Genomic DNA, 21,543 nt, shown 5'->3' on the forward strand with positions numbered 1-21,543 from the left:
ATTGCTGGTGTAAGGAGTATGTATTTTGGGTGTGAGGTAGTATGCCCAGGTACTGTAAGGAACACTGTACCTCGATTGGTCCTTCATTCAATCTGTCACAGAATAATTGAAAGAGAACTCTATTTTCTTGACTGAGACCCAGTTAGGAAGTTATTTATTTCCACTGGATGGATAACCAGGCAACGTTCATCATCATTTAATTGAGGGAAACCTTTCCTTTTGAAGTATAACTCTAAACCGCTGTAGGCCCATTACCGTAACGCACCCAGGTGTTGTCACAAGCTTATTAGAGGAGTCCACCCCCACTTTGTCTGTCATCTTTTCTCTTCCACTTCAAACTGAAGGCGTTCCTTCGGTCTCTCTATTCTCTATGACACACTGGATGGAAAAATAGGAGCAGCACTTGGTTGCCTAGCTGCCCACCTACTTGCCCTTCCCATAGAAACCTGTTCTTCTGAGGCTTAGTAATGTGTTTTTCCTATAGGATCTGTTAAGCCTTCCATGGAGAAGTTATTATAATGTTCAATCAGTGGAATATTTGGCGAGACTATTTACGCATGATCAACCTGGGCGTGCCTGTTACAGTGGGAGTATGACTGCATGGCTGTATCCCAAAATGGAACCCAATTCCCTATTTAGTACATTTGCTAGTCTGTACTTGGTGAGTTCCTCTTTATGTCGGGCGTACACTACACGACTTCCAAAATCCTAACACTTGGTCGTGAGGGTTCTCGATATCACGCTGTCTCGCGAAAACAAGGTGATGTGATTAGATTGTTAACGTAGCTAGAACGAGCTGTAGCTCAAACCAGCCTCAAACATTCATGCTTGCCATGCAGAGTTGAAATATCTAGCCAATACATTTTTAATTGAACAGCATTGCTTGTGAACTACAAAGCTGTGACAATTTGACACTGGTTGCAAGTACAAATGCATAGGCTACCAGTAGTAGTCATGGCTCCTGCTTCGAGAGTCTACACATTCTGGGCGATGCGATACAACATCATCATCTCACTGGCATCTTCTCTGGCAAACTCTCATTGGCTATTGCTGATCACCTTTCTCAAAACTTGTCGTTGCACATCTCACACTACAAGAGCATAGCAGATTTTTGTGCCGATTTTAAAATCAAACATGTTTGAAAATATCGGGACCTCTGGGACGGCTCAAAGATGAGATCGGTAGACCTTAGACTGCGTCTCTGACACACTCACGTTAAATGAACGTCGGTGACGGCCGCGGACCCCGAGTAGGCAACAACGTGGATTTTGTCTACCGTCTGGGACAACTAAATCGGGGCCAAAATCGTGTAGAGTACGCCCGACTTTAGGTGTATCTGTCTTTTGAGTACTCCAACATGTTCGCGAAAGGCCAACTTAGTCAAAACTACAGTATGTTGTATTTGAATACTGACCCTATTTCCCCTCCCCCCCACACACACTTTAGCAGCTCCTGGAGTACGTTGGGAAGGGGAAGAGCATCCTGGACGTGGGTCTGGCCCAGGCCAGGCAGCCCCTCAGCACACGCTGCCACTACTTTGAGATGGAGATAGTGGACGCTGGAGAGAAGTGCTACATCGCCCTGGGCCTGGCCAGAAGGGTAAGCGCACTGTACAATTGCACATCAGTAAACTTACGGCCACACAGAGACAGATGAAATCACATGCGTTCATCAATTGTCAATGTCAAAAGTTAGCCAACTATTTCCGAAAGAGTTGTGTGTGTGTTTGGCAATGATCTCCGTTGTCCATCTGTCAACAAATGACTCCCATTGAAAAACCATTTGTTTCTGGCCTCCCGAGTGACGCAACAGTCCAAGGCAGCATCACTACAGGCTGGGGCTTTACTTGGCTCCTCACGCTCTAGCGACTCCTTGTGGCGGTGCCAGGCGCCTGCAGGCTGACAATGGTCGTCAGTTGAACAGTGTTTCCTCAGACACATTGGTGCAGCTGGCTTCCGGGTTAATCAAGCGGGTGTTAGACGCATGGCTTGGCTGGTCATGTTTCGGAGGACGCATGACTCGACCTTAGCCTCTCCTGAGCCCATTGGGGAGTTGCAGCAATGATGCAAGATCATAATTGAGAAAGTGGGTAAAAATTACAACAAAAAATAACATTGGCTCAATCTGTAATTTTCTGAGACAAAATCTGTCTGGCCATAGCCTAAGGGTAAGCATTCATAACTCTGTATGCAGTTTTTAACCATCAGCACTACAGAGAAGTATAGGTGGCATTTATTTAATCAGATTCTGCTTGTTTTGAAGTTGAGGAAGTAATAGTACAATCGTATAACACATTTAGGTACAGTACAGGGTTCGCACAGACAGTGGCAAGTCAAATTCAAGGACTTTCAATTACTTTTTCAAGCCCTAATATTTATTTTCAAGGACCATCAATTTTAAGTAGTTCCTATTATGCAATTGATTCTAGTCGCCATCAGATGGCAGTATTTTGCCACAGCCTCATGGGAAAAAAAAAAACTTACTATTCATGACTACCTTACAAGTTCTACTCAATAATACGTCTTCTACGTATTTGCAAAATACATGAGTGGTAAGTCAGTACTGAAAAGGGAAGGGGTCTGAATACTTTCGAATGCACCGTAAATACATCCATCCCTCATTATTCAACACCTTTGTTGTAGGAATAGAACACAGTGTGCGTGATGAAGAGGAAAAAAACAATTCAAGACATTTTAGCACGACTAATTCGAACCTCTCATCTCATTTTCCAAAGAATGCACATGCGGTTCCCATCTAATGTTAGCACAGAACAGGAGCTGCTGGACTTTCCATAATAACCTGTGTGCCTTGAAGTCTAACACAACAAACAGTTGTACGGGAACTGATCAAAACAACGAGCAACATCTGGTCTTACACCATTGTAGACTGGAACAGAGCAAAAATAATACAGGTTGCCCCTATGGCCAAAAGTAGTGCATAGTATAGGGAATAGTATACCATTTTGGACGTATCCATAATATACATAGGTATCAATGGAAGGCCAAGACTGAGAGATGCTCAATGACCGAGTTATATCACCCATTTGCATTGCTCATACTGTCAGTAGAGGATGAAAAGGGCTGGGACTGACTGTGTAGGTCTGACCTAGGAACATCAGTCATGAGGTGTAATGAACGCCAGCCACAACCCAAGGCATGGTCTACGTGGAGTTGCCCTGTCCTGTCATGCTCGCTCTGATCTCTCTGTGGCCATGGGCATGGCTCACTGTAGACAGAGACTAATTACTCTCAGGTCTCGAACCGACCGGCGAAGACAGACTGAAACTAGTCTTGTCTTGTGAAAGGGAAGGTTGATTTAAGGCCAAGGTCACTGGGTCCGACCAACCAGACTTGGGTTCAATACATTTAAAAAGAAAAAAGAAAAAGAAAAAGATGGAGAGTGAGAGAGAGTACTTTTGGTACTTGTCTATCGGTTCCATTGCAACAGGCAAGCTCAGTCAATCATAGCTACTGTATTTGAAATGATTTCAAATAGTATTGAATCCAGGTCTGCCAACCAGACCGACCTGCTCCTCCTCCCTTCCACTCTGAAAAAAGGAAGACTTTTTGTTAGTGATAACTAACTCCATAACATTTCCTCCCCTTAAGACTTTGTCCCCCTCAGTCTCTCTGCATCTGTGTTTGTTTACAGAGACATTATGGCCTCTCTTCTCCAAAGGACAACTGAGGTGATAAAGCAGATAATTGAAGGGCTGGTTAATCTCTGTTTACTCACCAGAATGTTACATGTTGTTGGGTTCAATTACTTCACTCAGACAGCATCTTGCTAGATGTCTCAGAGTGGATGCCCAACACACACCCTCACACGTGTGTGTGTGTGTGTGTGTGTGTGTGTGTGTGTGTGTGTGTGCACACTGTCTGACTGACTGACTTCCCTGTTGACTGACTGCCTGGCCCGGTTGACTGACTGCCTACCTGGCCCGGTTGACTGACTGGTGGCACCGTACAGTTACTCTAACCCAGTAGAGCAAGGATGTCAAACTCATTCCATGGACGGCCTAGTGTCTGCTGGTTTTTGTTTTTTCCCTTTAAATTAAGACTTCGACAACCATGTGTCTTGGTTGAATCTTTGCGATGCGCCATTCAGTCATAATGCGATGTTTGAATCAACATTTCTAAAGGCTTTCCCCAAAAACCTTCTGAATTAAATGTTCACTTAGGCTTAGCTGGCAGAATGATATCATGATGATTTCTATCAATCGTGGGGCATTTGTTTAGTAAACTCTGCCATCACATGTAGCCTAAACTGTACATTGTTTGGTGCAAAATAGGGGTGTGACTGTTAAAATGAGGACCAAGTTTGGAAAACCCTGAATTACACCTTGTAACAATGGTAAATGTAATACATTTTCTATTTGTAATAACATTTTTTTTTAATTATGTAATCAACCAGGTAAATGTAATAACTTGCTGGTAAACGTAATGAAATGTTGAATGGTAAACACAACTTTTCCTGCTAAATGTAATAAGTTATTACATTAACCAGTGCGTATTACATTAACCGGTGAGTAACAACAATTTTGAGTAATAATGTAATAACTTCAACCAGTCATGGAATAACATACCAAAATCAATGTTTTTACTTACATAAACACATAAACAAACATAAGATGGCGCCGGAGAGGATGGCACTGTTTTACCAACAGTGCCATTTTGTTCGGTTTTTCAATTTTGTTGTACCTTATTCTGTACATAATGTTGCTGATATCGTCTATTATGACCGAAAAGAGCTTCTGGACATAAGAACAGCGATTACTCACCTCGAATTGGATGAGTCGGACAGGAAGGATATACTCCAAACACCCAAACAGGCCCTCGTCCCCGTCATTCGCTGGAGAAAGAAACAGATTTTGCGGAAAGAGATTGGGGTGCCTTGTGGGGATCAGGTGACGAGTGACTAAACTGCCTTTGCAATCCGTACTGTTAGCCAACATTCCATTGCTGGAAAATAAATGGGACGAAGTGAAAGCATGTATATCCTACCAACGGGACATTAAAACTGTAATATCTTATGTTTTACCGAGTCGTGCCTGAAAGATGACATTAACATACAGCTGACGAGTTATACACTCTATCGGCAGGATAGTGTATGTATATTTGTAAACAAAAGCTGGTGCACAATATCTAAGGAAGTCTCAAGGTTTTGCACGCCTGAGATGGTGTGGTCTACAGCTTATCATGAGATACTCTATTTACCAAGAGAGTTTTCGTAGCTGTCTACATACCACCACAGACCGATGCTGGCACTAAAACCGCACTCAATGAGCTGTATCCTGCCATAAGCAAACATGAGAACGCTCATCCAGAGGCAGTGCTCCTAGTGGCCAGGGACTTTAATGCAGGGAAACTTAAATCAGTTTTACCTCATCAGCATGTTAAATATGCAACTGGAGGGGAAAAAATTCTAGACCACCTTTACTCCACACACAGAGACTCATACAAAGCTCTCCCTCGCCCTCCATTTGGCAAATCTGACCATAATTCTATCCTCCTGATTCCTGCTCACAAGCAAAAATTAAAGCAAGAAGCAGCACAAAAAAGTGGTCAGATAAAGCAGATGCTAAAATACAGGACTGTTTTGTTAGCACAGACTAGAATATGTTCCAGGATTCTTCTGATGGCATTGAGGAGTACACCACATCAGTCACTGGCTTCATCAATAAGTGCATCGATGATGTCGTCCCCACAGTGATTGTACGTACATACCCCAACCAGAAGCCATGGATTACAGGCAACATTCGCACTAAGCTAGAGGGTAGAGCTGCCACTTACAAGGAGCAGGACTCTAACCTGGAAGCTTATAAGAAATCCTGCTATGCCCTCAGACGAACCATCAAATAGGCAAGACATCAATACAGGACTAAGATCAAATCGTACTTACACGGCTCCAACGCTCATCGGATGTGGCAGGGCTTGCAAACTATTACAGACCACAAAGAGAAGCACAGCTGAGATCTGCCCATTGACATGAGCATACCAAACAAGTTAAATAACTCCTATGCTCGCTTCGTGGCAAGTAACACTGAAACTGTAATCACGCTCGCCGCAGCCGATGTGAGTAAAACCTTTTAAACAGATCAACATTCACAAAGCCGCAGGGCCAAGCGGATTACCAGGACATGTACTCCGAGCATATGCTGACCAACTGGCAAGTGTCTTCACCGACATTTTCAACCTCTCCATGTCTGAGTCTATAATACCAACATGTTTCAAGCAGACCACCATAGGCCCTGTGCCCAAGAACACTAAGGTAACCTGCTTAAATGACTACCGGCCTGTAGCGCTCACATCTGTAGCCATGAAATGCTTTGAAAGGCTGTTCATGGCTCACATCAAAACCATTATCTCAGAAACCCTAGACCCACTCCAATTTGCATACCGCCCCAACAGATCTACAGATGATGCAATCTCTATTGCACTCCACACTGCCCTTTCACACCTGGACAAAAGGAACACCTATGTGAGAATGCTGTTCATTGACTACAGCTCAGCGTTCAACACCCATAGTGCCCTCAAAGCTCATCACTAAGCTAAGGATCCTGGGACTAAACACCTCCCTCTGCAACTGGATCCTGGACTTCCTGACGGGCCACCCCCAGGTGGTAAGAGTAGGTAACAACACATCCGCCACACTTATCCTCAACTCTGGGGCCCCTCTGGGGCCCCTCTGGGGTACGTGCTCAGTCCCCACCTGTACTCCCTGTTCACTCATGACTGCACGGCCAGGCACAACTCCAACACCATCATTAAGTTTGGCGATGACACAGCAGTGGTAGGCCTGATCACCGACAACGACGAGACAGCCTATAGGGAGGAGGTAAGAGACCTGACCGTGTGGTGCAAGGACAACCTCTCCCTCAATGTGTTCAAGACAAAGGAGATGATTGTGGACTACAGGAAAAGGAGGACTGAGCACACCCCCATTCTCATCTACAGGGCTGAGAGCTTCAAGTACCTTGGTGTCCACATCACAAACAAACTAACATGGTTCAAGCACACAAAGACAGTCGTAAAGAGGGCACAGCAAAACATATTCACCCTCAGGAATCTGACATTTTTTGGCATGGGTCCTCAGATCCTCAAAAGGTTTTACAGCTGAACCAACGAGAGCATTCTGACAGGTTGCATCATTGCCTGGTATGGCAACTGCTCAGCCTCCAACCGCAAGGCACTACAGAGGGTAGTGCGTATGGCCCAGTACATCACCGGGGCCAAGCTTCCTGCCATCCAGGACCTCAAAACCAGGCGGTGTCAGAGGAAGGCCCTAAAAATTGTCAGACTCCGGCCACCCTAGTAATCGACTGTTTTCTCTGCTACTGTACCGCAAGCAGTACCGGAGCGCCAAGTCTAGACCTAAGAGGCTTCTTAACAGCTTCTACCCCCAAGCCATAAGACTCCTGAACATCTAATCAAATGGCTACCCAGCCTATTTGCATTGCCCCCCCCCCATTCTACGCTGCTGCTACTCTCTTTTATTATCAGTTTAATAACTCTACCTACATGTACATATTACCTTAATTACCTCGACACCGCTGCCCCGCACATTGACTCTGTACCGGAACCCCCTGTATATAGCCTCCACATTGACTCTGTACCGGAACCCCCTGTATATAGCCTCCACATTGACTCTGTACCGGAACCCCCTGTATATAGCCTCCACATTGACTGTACCGGAACCCCCTGTATATAGCCTCCACATTGACTGTACCGGAACCCCCTGTATAAAGCCTCCACATTGACTCTGTACCGGAACCCCCTGTATATAGCCTCCACATTGACTGTACCGGTACCCCCTGTATATAGCCTCCACATTGACTCTGTACCGGAACCCCCTGTATATAGCCTCCACATTGACTGTACCGGAACCCCCTGTATAAAGCCTCCACATTGACTCTGTACCGGAACCCCTGTATATAGCCTCCACATTGACTGTACCGGTACCCCCTGTATATAGCCTCCACATTGACTCTGTACCGGAACCCCCTGTATATAGCCTCCACATTGACTCTGTACCGGAACCCCCTGTATATAGCCTCCACATTGACTCTGTACCGGAACCCCCTGTATATAGCCTCCACATTGACTCTGTACCGGAACCCCCTGTATATAACCTCCACATTGACTGTACCGGAACCCCCTGTATATAGCCTCCACATTGACTCTGTACCGGAACCCCCTGTATATAGCCTCCACATTGACTCTGTACCGGAACCCCCTGTATATAGCCTCCACATTGACTGTACCGGAACCCCCTGTATATAGTTCACATTGACTCTGTACCGGTACCCCCTGTATATAACCTCCACATTGACTGTACCGGAACCCCCTGTATATAACCTCCACATTGACTCTGTACCGGTACCCCCTGTATATAACCTCCACATTGACTCTGTACCGGAACCCCCTGTATATAGCCTCCACATTGACTCTGTACCGGTACCCCCTGTATATAACCTCCACATTGACTGTACCGGAACCCCCTGTATATAACCTCCACATTGACTCTGTACCGGAACCCCCTGTATATAGCCTCCACATTGACTCTGTACCGGAACCCCCTGTATATAACCTCCACATTGACTCTGTACCGGAACCCCCTGTATATAGCCTCCACATTGACTCTGTACCGGAACCCCCTGTATATAGCCTCCACATTGACTCTGTACCGGAACCCCCTGTATATAGCCTCCACATTGACTCTGTACCGAACCCCCTGTATATAGCCTCCACATTGACTCTGTACCGGAACCCCTTGTATATAACCTGCACATTGACTCTGTACCGGAACCCCTGTATATAGCCTCCACATTGACTCTGTACCGGAACCCCTGTATATAGCCTCCACATTGACTCTGTACCGGAACCCCCTGTATATAACCTCCACATTGACTGTACCGGAACCCCTGTATATAGCCTCCACATTGACTCTGTACCGGAACCCCCTGTATATAGCCTCCACATTGACTCTGTACCGGAACCCCTGTATATAGCCTCCACATTGACTGTACCGGAACCCCTGTATATAGTTCACATTGACTCTGTACCGGTACCCCCTGTATATAACCTCCACATTGACTGTACCGGAACCCCTGTATATAACCTCCACATTGACTCTGTACCGGTACCCCCTGTATATAACCTCCACATTGACTCTGTACCGAACCCCCTGTATATAGCCTCCACATTGACTCTGTACCGGTACCCCCTGTATATAACCTCCACATTGACTGTACCGGAACCCCCTGTATATAACCTCCACATTGACTCTGTACCGGAACCCCTGTATATAGCCTCCACATTGACTCTGTACCGGAACCCCCTGTATATAACCTCCACATTGACTCTGTACCGGAACCCCCTGTATATAGCCTCCACATTGACTCTGTACCGGAACCCCCTGTATATAGCCTCCACATTGACTCTGTACCGGAACCCCCTGTATATAGCCTCCACATTGACTCTGTACCGGAACCCCCTGTATATAGCCTCCACATTGACTCTGTACCGGAACCCCTTGTATATAACCTGCACATTGACTCTGTACCGGAACCCCCTGTATATAGCCTCCACATTGACTCTGTACCGGAACCCCCTGTATATAGCCTCCACATTGACTCTGTACCGGAACCCCCTGTATAAAGCCCCGCTATTGTTATTTACTGCTGCCCTTTAATTATTAGATTTTTTTTCTCTTACCTTTTTTTGGGGGGTATTTTCTTAACTGCATTGTTGTTTAAGGGCTTGTAAGTAAGCATTTCACAATTTGTTTACATTTTTGAGTTGATATAAACAATCTGTGTGCCTCTACTTGGTTAGCTTGTGGAGCTAATGCAAGTCTTCGTGTTTCAGGCAAGTTTACTCAACATATTAATTTGACACCAATTGCCCTGGTGCCAACCAGATATGCCATCCAGATTTGAAATCGTTCAAATACCCTGAGGATTTACTCGAGCCTGCATGGAGTGGTAGATTGAAGGGTTTTGCACATGTCCATCAAAGTAGAGGATAAAATAAAGGAAATTAAACATAGGCATTGATTGTGGTATGCTGCTGCTGACCTGATAACATAACAACAACCGCATAACACAATAATAAGCTTGTTTAATAATAAAGTGTGTGTGTGCTATTCCTGTAGGATGTGCATGAGTTTGTCTCTGTTGTGATTGGCAGTAGGTGGTGGTATGCACATCGAATTGAGTGAAGTAGTACATACTATTTTTTAAACTTTGTTATTGCATGATTGGTTGAATTGTTTACATTGTTTATGAAAAGGTTGTTACTCACCAGCGGGTTAATGTAGTAAGTTACATTTACTGTTCAACATTTTATTGCGTTTACCGGCAAGTTATTACATTTACCATGGTTACACAGCCTTTGAGATTGCGCAACCACTTAATCTTTCCCTCCATACAATCAATGTAAATCTGATACTGTCAAGTTCAAATGTAACTTTGTGCGTGGAGGGTACTGTAGGTCATCCGCTTTCGCGGGCCAGTATTCCTTTCATTCGGGCCAGTGCCAACTGAAAGCTACTGGCCCGAATGAAAGGAATACTGGCAAATTAACTTGAATGTCAAACACTGCAAAGGCGTGCTAATTTAAAAGATGGATAGATGTTATTAGCCTGGTTCTGTATGGAATGCAGGTACATTATGGGTCAGAGGTCAGGTTATTACCACCAGTGGAAAAAGTTGGTTCTAGAACCCTGCCAGAAGGCGGATGACCAGTTTGGTAAGTATCGAATCACTGAAGCTTTAGCTCCGCAGCAATATGATTTTAGATACCAGGTAAAGGCACACATTGTTAATATGTTTGTTTATGTATGTATGTGTGTGTTGGGGGGAGATGTAATCTATGATCTCCCCTTCCTAGACGTGGCGCTACCTCTACTCTCGCTCTCCTTCCTCTCTCTGCAGATAAGAGTTTAGATGTATGTGTGCTGCTTGGAAGCACTTCAGCTTTCATCCGGAGATACACACTGGTTGGTTGCTAAGGTGCAGGACAAGGAGAGAGATCTTGCCCTGAGTGGGGTGGCGAGGTGCAATCAGTGGTGCCTGCCTGAGCAGCCGTGCGTGTGTGTGCGTGCCGTTATCTTGCTGGCTGGCCTTCCGTTCCCCGTCGGCCCTTTCCTCTGCCCTTTTCCTTCCGTCCCCGCGGGCTGTTTCAGCCCCCCTCCATAACACCCCCCCCCTCCCCCACTGTGTGTGTATTTATTAGGATCCCCATTAGCTACTGCTAAAGCAACAGCTACTCTTCCTGGGGTCCACATAAAACATTACATATACAGTACATAACATTAATAGACAAGGACAGAACTACATATACTTCAAATAAGAATTTATTGTTTCCTACATTTATGCCTTGGCATTCCATCATGTACTCATTATAACAGCAACACTGCAGCCATTCATTTTCCCATATATTGCGATCCCTTGCTCTACTGTTACAGTTGCTTTGTCTAAGCAGGTCCTGATATCCTAATCTCACAGCACCAGTTGTTCTGTAAATACCTCACAACAACTTTGTCATTATGGGGTATTGTGTGTAGATGTGTTAGAGAAAGAAATTTTATTTTTTATTTTTTATTATTCAGACTGTAACACAACACAATGTGGAATAAGTCAAGGAGTATGAATACTTTCCGAAGGCACTTTACAGAGTCATTGAACATTGGTAACTTTAATAATGTTTACATACTGCTTTAACTACTTTATAACTATTTACCACAGGAGGTTGGTGGCACCATAATTGGGGAGGATGGGCTTGTGGTAATGGCTGGAGCAGAATAAGTAGAATGGTATCAAATGCACTGAACAAAAATATGAACTCAGCAGGCAACAATTTCAAAGATTTTACTGAGTTACAAGGAAATCGGTCCATTGAAATAAATTCATTAGGCCCTAATCTATGGATTTCACATGACTGGGAATACAAATACGCGCTTCTGTTGGTCACAGACCTGTAGGGGTGTGGATCCGAATACCAGTCAGTATCTAGTGTGACCACCATTTGCCTCATGCAGTGTGACACATCTCCTTCACATAGATTTGATCAGGCTGTTGATTTTGGCCTGTGGAATGTTGTCCCACCTCTCTTTGTGAGCTGTGAGAAGTTGCTGGATATTGGTGGGAACTGGAACACGCTGTCATACGATGCAAAGCACCCCAAAGCTGCTCAATGGGTGACATGTCTGGTGATTATGCAGGCCATGGAAGAACTGGGACATTTTCAGCTTCCAGGAATTGTGTACAGATCCTTGCGACATGGGGCTGTGCATTATCATGCTGAAACATGAGGTGATGGCAGAGGATGAATGGCACAACAATGGGCCTCAGGATCTCGCCACGGTATCTCTGCATTTAAATTGCCATCGATTAAAATGCAATTGTGTTTGTTGTCCATAGCTTATGCCTGCCCATACCTTAACCCCACCGCCACCATGTGGCACTCTGTTCTCAACGTTGACATCAGCAATCCGTTCGCCCACACGATTGAAACCTGCCCAGTACAATTGGGACTAGGATTTATCCGTAAAGAGCACACTTCTCCAGTGTGCCAGTGGCCAAAGGTGAGCATTTTCCCACTGAAGTCAGGTCAAGACCTTGGTGAGGACGACGTTCACCCAGATGAGCTTCACTGAGACGGTTTCTGACAGTTTGTGCAGAAATTCTTTGATTGTGCAAACCCACAGTTTCATCAACTGTCCGGGGGCTGGATTATCTTGGCAAAATGCTCACAAACAGGGATGTAAACAAACTTGTGCATATAATTTGAGTGAAATAAGCTTTTTGTACATATGGAAAATTCCTGGGATCTTTTATTGCAGCTGATGAAACATGTTTTTACATCTTGAGTTAATATATTTGTTCAGTGTACATCAAACACACAGTTTCCATGTGTTTGATGCCATTCCATTTGCTCCATTTCTGCAATTATTATGAGCCATCCTCCTCTCAGCAGCCTCCTGTGTTATGTACTATATTCAAGTCAGGGCTTATCCTGTATACCTACTGCTGTACACACATTTTCTATTACCATACTGTCTATACACACCATTTACATACAGTGCATTCGGAAATTATTCAGACCTCTTGACTTTTTCCACATTTTGTTATGTTACAGCTTTATTCTAAACTGGATTAAATTATATTTTTTCCCTCATCAATCTACACATAATACCCCATAATGAGAAAGTGAAAATAGGTTTTTGGAAATATTTTGCTAATTTATAAAAAAGCAAAAAACCGAAATACCTAAGTATTCAGACCATGTGCTATGAGACTTGAAATTGAGCTCAGGTGTATCCTGTTTCCATTGATCATCCTTGAAGTGTTTCTACAACTTGATTGGAGTCCATCTGTGGTCAAATCAATTGATTGGACATGATTTGGAAAGGCACACACACCTGTCTATATAAGGTCCCACAGTTGACAGTGCATGTCAGAGCAAAAACCAAGCCATGAGATCGAAGGAATTGTCCGGCGAGCTCCGAGACTGGATTGTGTTGAGGCACAGATCTGTGGAAAGGTACCAAAAAATGTCTGCAGCATTGAAGGTCCCCAAGAACACAGTGGCCTCCATCATTCTTAAATTAAAGAAGTTGGAATCACCAAGGCTCTTCCTAGAGCTGGCCGCCCGGCCAAACTGAGCAAACCTTTCAGAAGTACAACCATCTCTGCAGCACTCCACCAATTAGGCCTTTACAGACGGAAGCCACTCCTCAGTAAAAAGCACACTACAGCACACTTTCGATGCTGTAATTGCTGCCAAAGGTGCTTCAACAAAGTACTGAGTAAAGGGTTTGAATACTTATGTAAATATAATATATTTCAGTTTTAAAAGAGTACCTGGTTTTACTTTGTTTAGATTGATGAGGGAAAAAAACTATATTCAATCCATTTTAGAATAAGGCTGTAATGTAAAATGTGGAAAAAGTCAAGGGGTCTGAATACTTTCCGAATGGACTGTATATATTTATTTTATATACAATTTTGCCGTGGGGTTTTGTATTGTGTATTTCAATAATGTATTCTTCGACACGGCTCATTTTAATATTTCTAGCACTGTACATTATTTATTCACACCACATTATTTATTTAGATACTGGATTCTTGATATAGCTCACAAATATATCTACTGCTGTACATAATCATTCTTAGTATATCTTGTGTAAATTAATCTTGTGTGTGTATATATACTGAGTGTACAAAACATTCGGAACACCTGCTCTTTCAATGACAGACTGCCCAGGTGAATCCATGGTGAAAGCTATGATCCCTTATTAATGTCACTGGTTAAATCTACTTCAATCAGTATAGATGATGTTATTTAGTATTTTATTATGATCCCCATTAGCTGTAGCGAAAGCAGCAGCAACTCTTCCTGGGGTCCACATAAAACATGAAACAGAACATCAATAGACAAGAACCGCTCAAGGACAGAACTACATACATGTCAATACATACACACAAACTATCTACGTCAATAGGGGAGAGGCGTTGTGCTGTGATGTGTTGTAGACAGTTTATGAAGGATTTTTAAGCATTGAGGCAATTGAGACATGGATTGGGCATGTGTGTCATTTAAGAGGGTGAATTGGCAAGACAAAAGATTGAAGTGCCTTTTGAACAGGGTATGGTAGTAGGTGCACCGGTTTGAGTGTGTCAAGAACAGCAACGCTGCTGGGGTTTTTACACTCAACAGTTTCCCGTGTATATCAAGAATGATCCACCACCCGAAGGATATCCAGCCAACTTGACACAACTCTAGGAAGCATTGGAGACAACATGGGCCAGCATCGCTGTGGAACGCTTTCGACATCTTGTAGAGTCCATGCCCTGACGAATTGAGGCTGTTCTGGTGGCAAAAGGCGGGTGCAACTCAATATTAGGAAGATGTTCCAAATGTTTTGTACCCTCCGTGTACAGTACAAGTCAAACGTTTGGACACACCTACTCATTCCAGAGTTTGTCTTTATTTTTACTATTTTCTACATTGTAGAATAATAGTTAAGACATAAACTATGAAATAACACATATGGAATCATGTAGTAACCAAACAAGTGTTAAACAAATCCAAATATTTATATTATGTTTGAGAATCTTCAAAGTAGCCACCCTTTGCCTTGATTACAGCTTTGCATATCCCATTACAAAGCAAAAACAGGCTTTTAGAAATGTTTGCAAATTTATTAAAAAAACAAGGACATTCCGAGACTTGTCCCTCCTGCATTGTCTTGACTGTGTGCTTTGGGTCGTTGTCCTGTTGGAAGGTGAACCTTCGCCCCGGTTTGAGGTCCTGAGCGCTCTGGAGCAGGTCAAGATCATCAAGAATCTTTCTGTACTTTGCTCTGTTCATCTTTGCCTCGATCCTGACTCGTCTCGCAGTCCCTGCCCCTGAAAATCATCCCCACAGCATGATGCTGTCACCACCATGTTTCACCATATGGATGGGGCCAGGTTTCCTCCAGATGTGATGCTTGGCATTCATGCCAAAGAGTTCCGTCTTGGTTTCATCAGACCAGAGAATCTTGTTTCTCATGGTCTGAGAGTCCTTTAGGTGCCTTTTGGCAAACTCCAAGCGGGCTGTCATGTTAATTTTACGGAGGAGAGGCTTCTATCTTGCGCCACTACCATAAAGACCTGATTGGTGGAGCAATGCAGAGATGGTTGTCCTTCTGGAAGGTTCTCCCATCTCCACAGAGGAAGTCTGGAGCTCTGTCAGAGTGACCATCGGGTTCTTGGTCACCTCCCTGACCAAGGCCCTTCTCCTCCGATTGCTCAATTTGGCCAGGCAACCAGCTCTAGGGAGAGTCTTGGTGGTTCCAAACTTCTTCCATCAAAGAATGATGGAGGCTACTGTGTTATTGGGGACCTTCAATGCTGCAGAAATGTTTTGGTATCCTTCCCACACAATCGAGTCTGAGCTCTACGGGCAATTCCTTTGACCTCATTGCATGGTTTTTGCTCTGACATTCACTGTCAACTGTGGGACCCTATATAGGCAGGTGTGTGCCTTACCAAATCGTGTCCAGTCATTTGATTTTACCACAGGTGGACTCTAATCAAGTTTACAAAATTCAAACTTACAATGTTTTCATTTCATTATTCTTTTTTTATGCTGGAGTACGATTGCCTACTGTTCGTTAACATTTCCTGCCCAAGTTTTCCCACTTTGCCAATGAAGTAATCATTAAAATAATTGGCAACATCAAATTGTTTTGTGATGTATAAGCCATCTGATTCAATGAAAGATGGAGTTGAATTTGTATTTCTGACCATTTGATTTAAAGTAATCAAAAGTTCCACTATTCTTCATGTCATTGGTCTTGGCTTCATAATACAGTTTCTTCTTTTTGTTGAGTTTAGTCACATCATTTCTCAATTTGCAGTAAGTCCTCCAGTCAGATGTGCAGCCAGACTTATTAGCCACTCCTTTTGCCCCATCTCTTTCAACCATACAGTTTTAAAATTCCTCATCAATCCATGGAGCCTTAACAGTCCATTTCATAACATTATCAATAATTGGAAAAAGCAATTTCATAAATTCATGAAGTGCAGCATCTGGATGCTCGTTATTAATCACATCAGACCAACACATATTTATAATGTCGTCCACATAAGTCACAGCAAAATCTTTTGTATGATCTCTTATATACTATTTTAGGCCCAGCTTTTGGAACTTTGGCTTTCCTGGATGTAGCCACTATATTGTGATCACTGCATGCAATGGGTACGGATACAGCTTTAGAACAAAGTTCTACAGTATTAGTTCAAATGTGGTCAATACATGTGGATGATCTTGTTCCTGTAGTGTTTGTAAACACCCTAGTAGGTCGATTTAAAAACCTGAACCAGGGCCTCCCGGGTGGCGCAGTGGTCTAGGGCACTGCAGCGCGGTGCTAGCTGTGCCACCAGAGACTCTGGGTTCGAGCCCAGGCTCTGTTGCAGCCATGCAATCTCCATAGAAAAACATTGACAATAAAGTGTTTCCTCCAACACATTGGTGCGGCTGGCTTCCGGGTTGGATGCGCACTGTTTTAAGAAGCAGTGCGGCTTGGTTTGGTTGTTTCGGGGGATGCATGGCTTTCGACCTTCGTCTCTCCCGAGCCCGTACGGGAGTTGTAGCGATGAGACAAGATTGTAACTACTAACAATTGGATACCACGAAATTAGGGAGAAAAGGGGGTTAAAAAAAAAAAAAACAGATTACAGGCATTGAGAAGCTTCCTCTTGAGTGGACAGCTTGATGAAAACCAGTCAATATTCAGGTCCCCAAGAAAGTAGACTTATCTGTTTACCACACACAAGCATTTCACGCATACAGTATGTATGCAGAGGTATGTGGACACCCCTTTTAAAATAGTGGATTTAGCTATTTCAGCCACACCTGTTGCTGACCGGTTTATAAAATTGAGCACACCGCCATGCAATCTTCATAGACAAACATTGACAGTAAAATGACCTTACTGAAGAGCTCAGTGACTTTCAATGTTGTACCACTGCCATAAGATGGCATCTTTCCAACAAGTCAGTTCATCAACTTTCTGTCCTGCTAGAGCTGCCCCCGTCAACTGTATTGTGTGCTGTTATTGCGAAGTGGAAACGTCTAGGAGCAACAATGGCTCAGCCACACAAGCTCACAGAATGAGACTGCCGAGGGATGAAGCACGTAGCGCATAAAAATTGTCTGTCTGTCAGTTGCAACACTCCCAACCCGAGTTCAAAACTGCCTCTGGATTCAACGTCAGCACAAGAACTGTACATCATCTGACAGTCCTATGGACGAATATGGGTTTTGCGGATGCCAGGAGAACGCTACCTGCCCCAATGCATAGTAAAGTTTGGTGGAGGAGGAATAAGGATCTGGGTCTGTTTTCATGGTTCGGGCTAGACCCCTTAGTTCCAGTGAAGGGAAATCTTAATGCTACAGCATACAATGATTTTCTAGACAATTCTTTGCTTCCAACTTTGTGGCAACAGTTTGGGGAAGGCCCTTTCCTGTTTCAGCATGACAATGGCTTATGTGATGTCAACCCCATCAAACACCTTTGGGATGAATTGGAGCTCCGACAGCGAGCCAACGTTTATTTTTTTCCCGTATGTGAAACTTTTGAAGCTCTTCTGCAGTTGTAACAGCTCCTTGTAGCATTATTTTTGTTGCTTTAAAAGACATTTCACCTGCGCAAGCTAGACACTGTCCTCTTCTTTGTTTGGCATGGTTATCGTTGGTGTACCACATACTGTAGGTCCAGCCAGGTCAGGTTAATGTGTGTGTGTTTACTATGGCCTGACCTATCCCTGTGGCTGTGTCTCTGTGTCCTCACTGCCTTTGCAATGCTCCCTGATGCAGAACCAGAGCCTTTTAACATGTTGACTCTATCTGGCTGAACAAAGGAGCTGATAGCGAAAGCCAAGGCCTCTGTCTATCTGGTTTACTGTAGCAGCAATATAATAGACAGGGCACACACACACACACAGGCTGTTGTTCTATTCATTCCCATCAAGTGCTGATCTCTGATCTCCATCTCTTTGCCCTGGTATTTCACGATGTTGGTTTTTACACGATGACAAGGGGTTACACAAACAAACCTGCATCACCACCACTCCTTACCCTCTCTCTCTCTCGCTCTCTCGCTCTCTCTGAGGGGTTGTGGGCACACACACAAACACACGCTCACCTGGCTTCTCCTGCAGTAATCCCTGTGGTGATATTTATAGCCGGGGACTCAGAAGAGAGATGAGTATCTGCCTCCATGAATCCAACAGGGGCCCGGCCAGGGAAGGCCAGCATCTCTGAAGCTCCAGCTTGTTGACTCTGTCACAGTGTGGAAATGCAGGCTAGCTCCAATGCCACTGATAAAGCCCCTGAGGATCAGATAGAGGTCTGCTATGGACAGACAGAACGCTACTCTTTGTTGTTCTTGGAAGCAGCTTAGTTTTAGACTAATGGCTTCTGCAGAACATTGCGATCCAAAGTTCATGGTGAAGTAGTAGACCGAGGTTCCGGGGGATAACAGATTTATACCGTCCACGATATGTTGTGTGTGAACAAACGATACGCTTCGAATTAAGTTACTGCTGCTTTAATGGGGGCGGCAGGTAGCCTAGTGGTTAGAGCGTTGGGTCAGTAACCGAAAGGTTGCTGGATTGAATCCCAGAGCTGAAAAAGTACAAATCTGTCATTCTGCCCCTGAACAAGGCAGTTATTAACCCACTGTTCCCCAGTAGGCAGTCATTGTAAACAAGAATTTGTTCTTAACTGACTTGCCTAGTTCAATTTTAATTTAAAATGTTTTTTAAATCAATAAAAATTATTGCTCAACTGAGTACCATAATATGTCAGAAAACATACCAGTCAGAAAACAACATGATCAAGTAGCTGGCAGAGATCCACTGGTTTGGGAATTAAACTGTGCTAAGACACAGGTCTGTGGTTTCACTGTGACTTGACTGTAAATCCATCACTTTACAATCCATATGAATTAGATGAACAGATTCAGTGAGCCCAGCGCTCCTTTTGGCTTTCACCCTCAGAGTCTCCGTCCTACATGGCATCCTATTCCCTAATATTGTGTACTACTTTTGACCAGGGTCCATAGCCTCTACTGGAACAAAACCCCAAACAATCCGAGCTTAGCGTTGTCATCCTGGAGACGGGGCCAGCCAGAGAGATTCCAGGGCTTTCCAGGGTTGAAAACGGGAAAAGAAAGAGAGTAGATATGGCTTGGAGCAGGAGCTGCATTCCTGCTGGTCCTCCGTGTCTTTCCTCTGCTCTCTCGCTCGCTTCCTTCTCCTGCTCTTCAACCTCTCCTCCACCCTCAGTGAGGCTGTCGGATAGACTGACCCCGCCATGGCTTCCTCTCGCTGTCTCATCTGACCCGATGAAGCAGCTGTCTGTGGCCTCTCCATTAGGTCAGATGAGACAGCGAGAGGAAGCCATGGCGGGGTCAGTCTATCCGACAGCCTCACTGAGGGTGGAGGAGAGGTGGAAGAGCTGAAGGCCCATCATGGCATCTTTCCCACCTGTGTAGAGATCACTAGACAGTGGCTTAGTCCGAATACCCGTACTTGCATTCTAAATACAGTATTACGCATTTTGGGTGTATGAAAAAATGTTTTTTTAAATATTATGTGACACACATTTTGTATGCTTTAAATGCCAGGATGTCAAACTCTTTGCAGCTTTTCATCTTGTAGAATTCGCTGCACATTATTGAGGAAGAGAATCGTCTCCTGAGACTTGTGTGTTTGACAACAGCTGATAATCATCTGAGGGGGCGCGCTGTACCAAAATGAACGGAACGGCGGGAATCAACGCAATTGCGCGTTCTATGACACATTCTCAGTAGGATGAGTCTAGTATGCTGATACTTGTTGCTTACTGCGTTAGTTTTTACTAAACAGTACGTTCTAAATAGTGTGTAGCGCGATTAGTATGCAGTTTCAGGAAGTAGTAGGCAAGCCAGATTTCAGACACGGCCTGTTTCTGTAGGTACACTCATCTCCACTGAAGTGTGGTCCATTTAAGTAAAAGGGTTGTATTCGTTTTCTTAACCGCTTCAACAATCAATAATGACCTGTTGTCACGATCGTCGTATTGAGGAGACCAAAGTGCAGCATGATGTGAATACATCCCTTTAATGATAGATAAAAACAAACACAAAGTACACTAAATAAACAAACAAAATATCAAAATGAACATGACCGCTATAAATACTGCGTGCAAACATGCAACATCACATAAGCCACAATAAGCCACGAAATACCCAAAGAAGATGGCTGGTTCCCAATCAGAGACAACGATAAACAGCTGCCTCTAATTGAGAACCAATCTAGGCAAACATAGACATACATAAACACCTAGATGGTAAACAACCCCATAAACCTACAAAACCCCTAGACAGTACAAAAACACAAACATCACCCATGTCACACCCTGACCTAACCAAAATATATAAAGAAAACGAAGAATACTCAGGTCAGAGTGTGACACCTGTTACATGTTTCGGGGTTTATTTATTAGCAATTCTGCTACATGGATGATGATCAGCAGAAATGTTATTTTTTTTAATGCAGAATGAAAAGGAGTTGTGTTCCTCTTTGGGCTGTGGACGGTTGGCTCTCTACTTATGGAGATTGAGTAAACCCGTAGAGCAAAAAACATCTCTGGTGATTAACTCGCTGAGTCGTGAGTCACACTGACTCTGATCTAATCCAAACCTTACTTGGCCCTCTTTTATTGTTTCTGTTGGCATGGAGAACCTGTATAGAAAATATGTATCCTCTATGTGTACTTTTAGTGTGCACCACTGTGGCAAAAAACACTGGTTTGATTTGAGGGAGAAAATGTTTAATGAGTGTAGGTATCAGACGCCATCACTTTACATAATAAATCAGCCAGATTAATAACAAAGCAATAAAATTATATATTACAATCAGCAAGAATATAAAAAGTACTCTTAACAAACACTAACCAGCTGACAGACTAACCAGGGGAGTACACTGGACAAAGAAATATGTGG

The 21,543-nt window shown here is 43.9% G+C and overlaps 1 protein-coding gene across 3 annotated transcripts in view; it reads left to right on the top strand.

Moving 5' to 3' along the window:
• Nucleotides 1–21,543, top strand: part of spryd3 (SPRY domain containing 3) — a 104,877-nt gene that overhangs the window by 72,133 nt on the left and 11,201 nt on the right. For 2 of the 3 annotated variants that reach the window (XM_029622580.2, XM_029622581.2), the window contains exon 7: nt 1,447–1,599. In XM_029622580.2, coding sequence (XP_029478440.1) covers nt 1,447–1,599 — 153 coding nt within the window. The remainder of the gene's footprint in view (nt 1–1,446; nt 1,600–21,543) is intronic. The other variant, XM_029622582.2, reaches the window with a different exon arrangement.

Source organism: Oncorhynchus nerka, linkage group LG20, assembly GCF_034236695.1.
Source record: "Oncorhynchus nerka isolate Pitt River linkage group LG20, Oner_Uvic_2.0, whole genome shotgun sequence".
Lineage (NCBI taxonomy): Eukaryota > Metazoa > Chordata > Actinopteri > Salmoniformes > Salmonidae > Oncorhynchus > Oncorhynchus nerka.